Here is a 10,337-nt window from a genome sequence, read left to right as displayed (position 1 = left end):
TTTCTCTTTTACTTTCTAATTAAAACAAAAGTACATATATTATCATTGTATTACTGGATGAACTGTCACAAGCTGAGCACACCCAAGTGAGCAGCACCTAGAGCAAGATTCCAGAAGTCCACAGGAGAAACTGCTTTTAAGTGTGAAACAAAAAGATTATATTAGAGCAGAAGGAAACTGCTTTAATTTTTGAAGCTAACCAAAAGACTGAGGAGAAACTGTGCCCTAGAAGTGGCCCATCTGATTCTGCCTCTACACAAAACCAGGAGCCCCTGGTTTGATCTCCCAAGCCCAGAAGTTCATGCCATCCCTCATATCTCCTCTTACAGTTCTTCTTAACGGACACTCAGGGTAATACCCAGACTTCATGTGATGACGCTGCTGGTACTTCACCGATCTGCTCCGAACAGACTGATGCTTGTAATGGGAAAACTTTTATCACATGGTGAAATAAGCAATGAATCTGGTAAATGGGCTGTCTCTTTTAACCATTCAGCACTCATACAAAGAGATATGAAAGGAGTATCAGTCTAGGTTAGACAGAGGGACCAGGAAAGTGGGATTCCACCAGTGAGGTGAGCTCAGCTCACCAAGTTTCAGCCTAGGATTATTATTTTTTAAAAAAGAAAAACTCTTTTAAGTTAAAATAACAGATAAAATATTTCAGTAGAAAGTCCCAAGTCACAACACTGCTAGAGAAGGTCTGGACCCCCGATTAGGGATCTGGGCCCCGAGTTTTTCTAGACTAATCCCCACTGCTCCTCAGGATCACTCAGAGCAACAACTCACTAAGTGCTGGGGATCCCCTGGTCGCCACTCCTGTCCTCTCCTCCCAAAACATCTCTCTAAGGTGTTCAAATAAAGCCCCTGATGCTACCCATATGCTGGTAATACAGAGGTGGGGATAATACAAAATGCTAAAAGTTAGCTATGCATAATTTAAAGTGTAATTTTTACTGCCATGAGAACAGTAGACAAATTAACATGTTCAGGCTATCTATAATGCTCTATAAAAATTACATAATTCAAGACAATCTGAAGAAGAGCAGAAGTAAGCATTTTTCATTAATATACAGAAACCCTCCTTCCCTAGCTCAATACATCCTCAGTAGGAAGCCAGAGAGGTCAGAGTTACATTTATGGATCCAACGAGTCTATTTGCCTCCCTGCTGCCCAAGATCCTCTGTGCTAAATATTATGACTCCAAGTGCACAAAGCAGAAAAGCTCCTGGATAAAATGAACTAAACCAAAAGGATGATATGCCAAGTTTAATTTTTTCCTTTCAAACTCAATTGCTTTCTCAATAGAAGAAAAAAACAAGAAAAGGTAACTTTATTTTGATTCTGTTTCTGAGCTCCCTAAATAAAACCATCAAAAAATATAGACAAAGTTTTTTCATAGAGACAATGTAGAGGTACTGTTTCATTTTAAGCTATTTTTATTCTCACAAATTTCAGAGCAATGGCTTTCTAAAAATTAAAAAAGCTGGGTGCCTACCAAGTGCCAAACTACTAAATGTAAGGACTCACCAAAAGTAAAAGAGAAGGTTCCCTGCCCTCATGGAGCTCATAGGATAAAAGTGAAGACAGATATTTACAAACAAGTGAGTAATAATTAATTAACTAGAACAGTGATATGTTGGGGAAAAAAAACCAAAACAAATACACAATGCTAAGAAAGCCTACAACCGGGGCCAGGGAAGGCTTCTTGAGAGAGTGAAACAGAGAGATCCAGTAAGGAAGGTGGCCTCATGACAAAGGTTCATAAAGATGGGAGAACTGCTCAGCCACCGCTGTGTGGGGAACACAAGAAATGATTATACTCAACACACATTCAGATCATGAGCTTAATGAAGGCTATCAGAAAATCATGACTATTTCATGGTGCCCACAAGCTTGTCTAATTACAACCCATATTACAGCAAAGCTTATTTGGGCTCTAAGAGAGCATTCTTCAGCATTCAGCCCTCAGATGAGGGCCTCACCTGGAACAAGAGAGCACGCTTGCAGCTGTCTGATGATGTGGCTCAGCTCTCCCTGAAGGTTAGCTCCACTGGAATTCTTGAGGGCCTCCAACATGTTCTCAGCATCAACCGTACCATCACCCTCAGCATCAAACTGGGCAAAGGCCTACAAGACAAGAGATGCAAGAAAATCAGATATGGGTTCCAAATTCTGAATAACTGAAACTTTTTAAGACCAGTGATTTTTGTTATTGTTGTGGGAAGAGTTCATATATATCATTCAAAGAACAAATAAGTTCGGGATAGTAACTCATGATGTTCTGCAGAACATGTGTGGACAAGTATTGCTACCTGTAGGCACAACATCCAACATCATCATCATCTCGTCTCTTTCAAGAGAGTAAGCCCCCTGTCCCAAAATAATTTCAGAAGAAAGCAATCACCGAAAAAATGTTCAACTGGTTACAAAGTGCCAAAAACAAAGCATTGGCTTAGGGTAGCATCTCAGGTTTAGTAGGGCTTTTTATTTTAAACTCTCTTTGGACCCGAGAGCTAACTTGGTTTATCTACTTTACAGCCCTGTTTACCCTAACCTTTAACTATAATCTAATTTTACCCTGTTCATGTCGGGGAACAGGGTACAGCATGGGATTTGGCTTGAATCCTGCTCTGTCACTAACTGGCCATGTGACTTCAAAAACACACTCCCTTGCCTCCATAAGCCTCAGCTTCTTTTTTTTTTTTTGGCTGTTCTGTGCAGCATGTGGGAGCTTAGTTCCCAGGTCAGGGATCGAACCTATGCCCGCTGCATTGAGAGTCTTAACCATTAGACTGCCAGGGAAGTTCTTCATCCTTTCCTGATTAGACCCAATCAGGAAAGCTGAGTTTACTTTGGAAGTCACACACCTAAAGTAAATACGAGAGAAGAAATCAGAAGAAACAGACTGTGATGAAGACGAGACTAGCAATTGCCCTGTGAGAAAAGCCTGGAATCTCCAGTGAGGAGAAAAGATGACTGGGAGTAATAGTCTCCATTTCAAACATCTGATGGGCTATTACGGGAAGGAGCAGTTATAATTAAGGTCATCAGATGGAAGCTAGAGGGAAAAGTTCATCATAAAGACGGATGCATCTGTTGTTGGTGGGGTGTAAAGATGGATTAGGAGGCTCCGGAAGGAATGCCCAACTCATTCCTCAAAGCTTCAGTTAGCAAAAGCTAGACAAGGAGCCATCAAGAGTGTTCAAAGACATCACACTAAACAAATGCATTTACCTCTGCTCCCTCCTGAAATTCCACTAAGACAATATTATAGAGGGAATTTTTTTTTAAGTATAAGGACAAAGCAAACAGGAGATATTGCAACAGCAACAAAATTTTGGAAGCTGGGAGGCAGACGGATTTCTGGGACAATTGGATAAACTGGAATATGGACTGGGTGTTAATGACACAGATGTTAACAGGACAGTGAAGACCACTAAGACCACTAAAAAACAAGTTACAGAAGAGTATCAGAAAATGACCTCATGTTAGTTTAAACAAAAAGCAAATATGCACTTTCCACATTGGTACCAAACATACATAGATTTATCAGCAGAGAGTCCCTTGGACTGCAAGGAGATCAAACCAGTCAATCCTAAAGGAAATCAACTCTGAATATTCGCTGGAAGGACTGATACTGAAGCTGCAGCTCCAATACTTTGGCCACCTGATGCGAAGAGCCGACTTATTGGAAAAGACTTTGATGCTGGGAAAGATTGAAGGCAAAAGGAGAAGCTGATAACAGAGGATGAGATTGTCAGACAGCATTACCGATTCAATGGACATGAATTTGAGCAAACTCTGGCAGATGGTGAAGGACAGGGGAGCCTGGTACGCTGCAGTCCATGGAGTTGCAAAGAATCAGATACAACTGAGCAAGTGAACAACAATAATAATCTGAAAGAGTACATATCAAGATACTAATAGTGGTAACATGCCAATCTACATAAGTCACTTTTATAGTGACAAAAGGGAAATTATAAACATTAAAACATTTGAAGCACACCCTAATATGAAGAATAGAGCCAATGGGTGTGGAGGAAGGTAGAGCAGAAGCACAGCCTCTGTCTGCCCTGAGGCCCCAGGACGTGAATACACAGCACCAATAACAGCTACATCCCAGCTCCTTCACACTGCAGCACAGTAAGGAAACAGAAATACTGTATGATTCAAAGTCTGAGGGGATTAGCACAACGGTAACCCATTCAATGTGGAATGACAGATGGTTTGGGAAGCTCTGAATTAGTATTTGAGCACACACTAAATTTTAAGCAGTGCACAAACCATTTATTCCACGTAACAGCAAGATTACTATTAGCCTCATTTTAAAGTTGTACATTTTACAGAGAGGTCAGAAAACTTGCCCCAAGTCACACAGCTAGTATTTGACTCCAAGGCTCCAGAGCTCGTGTTCTTCGCCACAACTCCATTCTCCTTCCTTTGACCAGATAACCCCTGGGGTTCCTTGCTGTCCGAGACCAAGTGCTCAAAATCTCTCTCTTATCCATCCCTTTCCTCCAGCTTCTAACCCTTGCTCTCGGCACCTTGAGCACAGGCTTACTCAACATCAGCCTTAAAGCTGAGACTCACCCTAAATCGCAGGCAGCACTCAAACCCTACTCCCACCAGAACTTCTGCACTTCAGGTGCCACCTGCATCTCAAGTGCTGTCTGTTCCCAACTTCCCACACAACTCTTGCCGTTTAGGGTTGGTAAAAATTCTATATGAGCAAGGCTGTATGAATAAGCAACATTTTTCTATTTTTAACAGACTCTGTTGATCCGTCAATAGTTAATGGATATGATCAAAAAAGAATTTTCAAATAAACGAAAAATAAAGACAGTTTGGGTGAGGAAAAAAAAAAAAAAACAAGCAGAACAGTGCTGCTAACAGCTTCACTGAACAAATATGCAATTTCCTAATACTTGGGAAATTGTCCTTAAAAAAAATGCAGAGGTTTTGAAATCTACCACTTAGCATCTAGTTTGTCTCCCAGGAGCCAATTTACTTAGCACCTACTTAACACCAGCTGACAGGGAGCCACTTATGCCTGACCTGGGCTTGGCTCTGTGCATACTGGGACATCAGGGTGGAATCTTGGCTCTCCAAAATCCCCACCACATAGAAGACAGATCCACAAACCAGCAGCAGCAATGTGATGGGTGTGATCATTACAACAATAGAAGTAATAGCATAACAAGTACAAGAGCTAATACTAAATTCCACAATCCTAAAGCTGGTACCATGACTTTAACTAGACAGGGAAAGAGAGGTAAGGGATTTTGTTCAAAGTCACATGGTTAGGACTGGTAAATGATGGAGCTTGGATGGGAATTCTGGTACGATGTGGGACCCCACACTGTCAATCACTGTGACCTGAGCTAACAGACACTCTGGAGGCCAGAAGCCCAGGAGTGGTAGAGGCATGTGGGGGAAATGGCCCTCAGAAAAATGGGGAGCCACTCCAGTTCCTAAAGCAAGACAGTACACAACGAAGTAGCAGTCTGGAAATCAGGGAAAGGCAAAACAGAGCAGTGACCTTTCCTCCACAGTTCTCGGGGATCATGAAGCTCTCCACAAGAAGCCAATACCATCATGTCCCTCACAGCAAAGCATACAGAGCCAGAACAACCTCCAATTCCCCCAGGATCGTCCTCTCGGCACTGCCTCACCACTACCAATGGCCAGTGCTCACTGAAGTCTTCCTGTGTGCTGGAGGAGTGCAGGCAGGTGGCGGGCCTCGGAGCCTCATGCAGAGCAAGACCACACAGTGTGCTCCAGTGTCAAAAGACCTGTCCAGAACAGGAAATAAGAGCCTCAAGGGAAGGAGTGAAGATACGATGATACAGAAGCCATGTGAATCACGCCACAGGACAGGCTTGGTCCCGACTGTCCTGACCAGGAGATGGGGCCAAGGAGGGGAATCTTGGAGAACGCACAGAAGAAAGGTCCACACACCAGACGAGGCAAGCGTCCCACGGGGGACAGAAGTAGGAGAGGTCAGACAGGGAGACAGGCCAGCCTGCAGTCTCCACCTCATTCCGAGGAGTATGCACCTGATTCCTTTGGCAGTGAGGAACCCTTACAGGCTCTCAGCTGAGGGTAAGCCCGCTTCATCTTCATGGTACACACACGCGGCTCTCATACTCTGTCTTGAAAGGGCACAGAATTACATCTGCATGACTCTTTTGCATAGTTCTTGGGCTCAGAGCCATTCTAAGTTAATCAATACTATGACATGATAATGCCAAGATGGTATTTTTCTCCAAATTTCCTCTAAACTCCAGCAGTGACTAAGAATCTTTTTAAGTTTTCACTAAAACTATATTTAACTGCTTCCTCAATGTCAGTAAGTATCTTTTTGGGAATTTTCTGGCAGTCCAGTGAGAATCTGAGCTCTCACTGCCGAGGACCCAGGTTCGATCCCTGGTTGGGGAACTAAAATCCCACAAGCCATATGGTACAGTCGGAAAAAAAGAAAGAAAAGGATTATCTTCCTATTAAAAGGTAATGGATTGAATATAAAATATAAAGCTGGAGAATGAGGACTGTCAAATAGAACACTGGCTCTGAGCAGGGACTGTGCTAAGACAAGAAATAAATGAATAAAAAAAGTCCTTCCTTCAGACTTTACAACTCTACAGATTTCACCAAGTAGGCACCAAAGCTAATATGGCAAATTAATCAAATAAGACCTGTTCATCCTAAATCCCCAACTTCAAGCCATCTGCTATCATCCTGTGCTCAGCACTTTCTTCCTGCTCTAGAGCATATACATGACCTACTGGAAGTATATCATAGTAGGAGCACAATATCTAATCTCTGAGTCAAATAAGAATTTAATGTTAACTCCAATTCCTCTTCTACATAGGAGTCAATTAAATCCTGCTCCTTGTGAGCAAATCAAAGACTCTCTTTCCATGGACTACACCCATCAAGAGAAGAGGTGTGTTGTAACTATAAAATGATAATGTTTCAGACTTTGGTCCCCGGTATAACTTCAAGAATTTCTTTAGGACAACACCTCAAGCAAGCAAGGGATGTGAAGGCAAGACAGCTAGACAGACATGGATGGCAGCAGGAGCCGAAAGAAGCAACACATACAACATGGAGCTTCTCATCATTACACTAGTGAATACTATATCCCGACGAGAACCTGCTCTAAAATTTGGTCACTGCCTGCTTTCTAGCCTTGTTCTCCTTCTGCTGTGATCTAGCCATGTGAGTCAAAGATGGCGAAACTGTAACCCAATATCGGTTCTCCTCTTTCTCAGTAATTTAACTACTGATTTTTAGCTGAATATATGGCCATGGAATAAGGGATCTTTCCCAACCTCCCTTGCAGCTAAGTGTGGCCATGTGACTGGGTTTGGTCAAAGGTGTTCGTGGCCCTCTCCTTCCCTTTCCAGCTGATTGTGGAAAGCAGCAGCAAAGGAGTCTTGTGGGTCACTAGGTGGAAGGTGACTGTGGAAGATGACAGCACCTGATGGACAGAACCAGTCCCTGGCAACTGCGAAACTTGCATGGATCAATCCTGGACTGCCTACTTGGACTTTTACATTAAAAGCTTCTTTATTGTTTAAAGCACTGATGCACTGGATTTTCTGTCCCTTAAAGCAGTTTGTAGCCCAAAGACATCATACCAGTCTCCCCGATTCTCTATTCTATGGACTTGGGGCTTGTGCACGTGACACCCTCTGTCTGAAACAGGGCTCACACCTTCTGCTCCTGCTTTCAGTCTTCTTTCAGTCTTCAAATCTGAGCTGGAAAGTTACTTTCTCAGGTACATTTTCTCTGACACCCTGCTGCTGCTGCTAAGTTGGACACTTCAGTCGTGTCCAACTCTATGTGACCCCAGAGACGGCAGCCCACCAGGCTCCCCCGTCCCTGGGATTCTCCAGGCAAGAACACTGGAGTGGGTTGCCATTTCCTTCTCCAATGCATGAAAATGAAAGTGAAGTCGCTCAGTCGTGACACCCTGGATGAGGTCAAATACTCCTGCTATTTTTTCATTATGCTTTCCCTTGAATAACTCACCACACCTATAAATTGCTGGGTTAATGTGCATCTCTTTCAGTATTAAATACTCTTTTTTAAATAATGTAGACCATTTTTAAAAGTCTTCATTGAATTTGTTAGAATATTACTTCTATCTTGCATGCCTTCTCAATTACTAAGTCCAGTCTTTCTCTTTGCAACCCCAAGCAAGAATACTGGAGCGGGTGGCCATTCCGTTCTCCAGGAGATATTCCCAACCCAGGGATCCAACCAGAATGTCCTGCATTGGCAGGCAGATTCTCTACCACTGAGCCAGCTTCTGTCTTATGTTTTGGCCTTTTGGCCCCAGGGTCATGTAGGATCTGAGTCCCCTGATCAGGGATTGAACCATACTCCCCTGCACTGGAAGGTGAGGTCTTAGCCACTGGACCACCAGCCAAGTCGTAAGCAGTAGATACTCTTTAAGAGTAAGCATCTTGCTTTGTCCACTGTCATTCAAGTCCTTGGCACTCAGTATATGCCCAACAAGCATTTGCTCAGTGAAAGAATAAAGTCATAGCCCTTGCGTGAATTCTGGACCATACCTCAAGGACTTCTTGGCCTTACATTACAGGACTCTTGAAGCTCTATTCCTATCAGACACTCTCACAATTGTAAACACTTTTCCTCCATTGTCTTTGGATCCTTCAAGATATCTGCATAGCTCTTTCTGACTGCTTCACTTTCTCACTATACGTCTAGGACTAGAGTGGAAAGTACTGGGAATTCCCTGGTGGTCCAGTGGTTAGGACTCTGTACTTTCACTGGGAAGGACGCAGGGTCTGATCCCTGGTCAGGGATCTAAGATCCCACAAACAATGCAGCCAAAAAAAAAAAAACCAAATTCCTGGAGGTTGAAAAAAAAGGAGACCTTTCACTAAGTAACATGACTGACATTTTCAAAAGCCGGATGCCTTACAGGTATTCTTAAAAGGAAAATATAAGACACACACAAACTACATTGTCTGAACTCTTGACATGTAGAGGAAAACATTTTTAAAATATTTGAAAAGCCTCTGGTTTTAAAGTGTAAACCAGTCTCTAATGGCATTAAAATACCTTGTCTGTTTATGTACTCATTCTTCATTGACACTGAACATACTACATGGTTTACCCATTTTCACAAATTAAGTACCTTTTTGTTACAACATTGTGGACTTAATGAAAGAGGGCCTTAAGAAGCTTGTAGTGTGACATAAGACAAACAAAAACCAAGAAATGTGAGTGACAGTCTCAGTTTCATTAATGACTCACAGGGTGATGCTGGATCAGTTCCCTTCTTAATTCTAAAATGAAGTGTCTGGTACAGATCAGATCAGATCAGTCGCTCAGTCTGTCCGACTCTTTGCGACCCCATGAATCGCAGCACGCCAGGCCTCCCTGTCCATAAGATCCCTTGCAAGGAAAATACTTTGTTGCCGTATCAATTTGCTGTTAATCACTTAACAAAGATGATATTGGTGATTATGCCCCAAACTATATAATCACAAGTAGTCACAGGAAACCTGGTTTTTGCCCATTAGTTGTAGGTTCCAGGGAGGTTTAAATGAGGCTAAAATATGATCCTTCAAAGATATAAAAACCAATGCAGGTTTTGGAAAAGCTAGTTTCTGCGAGGTGGGAATGGCTTTCAGAATGTGAATTTTTCCAATATATGTTATTCTCCTCCCACATTCGTTAGGACCCCACACTGGACTCAAAAGGTGCCTCTGCAAAAACCCACTGGCCAATAAAACCGAAAGATTGTCATGGCCACTCCCTTGATCCCTGTACTACAATCCCCTTAGGCCATCCTGGAAGGCAGTTGATGCAGCATCAGGCAACAGCACAAAGGTCTGTGCTACAGCAACATGCAAAGACTTATCCAGCACTGATATCCAGAACGGCCCAGCCGAAGCTTTCCACAGCTCTAGTAAAGGTTAGAGAGATCGAAAGCTGGCTCCCCGAGTGAACAGACTGGAAGCTCCCACTGTGGGTCCCGGCATACTCAAGCTCCTATTCTCAGAAGCTGCCAACCCTACGGGTTCCTGCCCAGCCTCTCTAAAGCCACTGCCTACCTCTTCATGCCCTTAGTGCCGACCGCCCTGCCCCCGCCCCACAATCGCTAGTCAGTCCTGACCTCCTCGAACCGCTCGCCCGAGAAGCCGGCGCCACGAGCCTCCAGCAGCTCCCCGAACTGCTCCAGGGTGACGGACTCTTCGCCGCGGCCCAGGCGCTCTTCCAGCCAGCGCAAAAGCGCGCCGTGGTGCCTGGACACCAGAGACTCGCAGGGCGGCGTGGGCCGCAGAGCAGCCGCC

At 43.6% G+C, this 10,337-nt stretch overlaps 1 protein-coding gene across 1 annotated transcript in view; it reads right to left on the bottom strand.

Annotated features, from left to right (window-relative positions):
• ZZEF1 (zinc finger, ZZ-type with EF-hand domain 1) overlaps nucleotides 1–10,331 on the bottom strand; it is a 95,506-nt gene extending 85,175 nt beyond the window's left edge. Inside the window, exons 1-2 of the mRNA XM_010847465.1 lie at nucleotides 10,160–10,331; nucleotides 1,986–2,130 (exon numbers count right to left, since the gene is read on the bottom strand). Coding sequence (XP_010845767.1) covers nucleotides 1,986–2,079 — 94 coding nt within the window. The 5' untranslated portion in view covers nucleotides 2,080–2,130; nucleotides 10,160–10,331. The remainder of the gene's footprint in view (nucleotides 1–1,985; nucleotides 2,131–10,159) is intronic.
• Between the last annotated feature and the right edge of the window lie 6 nt (nucleotides 10,332–10,337).

Source organism: Bison bison, unplaced genomic scaffold, assembly GCF_000754665.1.
Source record: "Bison bison bison isolate TAMUID 2011002044 unplaced genomic scaffold, Bison_UMD1.0 scf7180017864249, whole genome shotgun sequence".
Lineage (NCBI taxonomy): Eukaryota > Metazoa > Chordata > Mammalia > Artiodactyla > Bovidae > Bison > Bison bison.
This window is presented reverse-complemented; position numbering and strand designations above follow the sequence as displayed.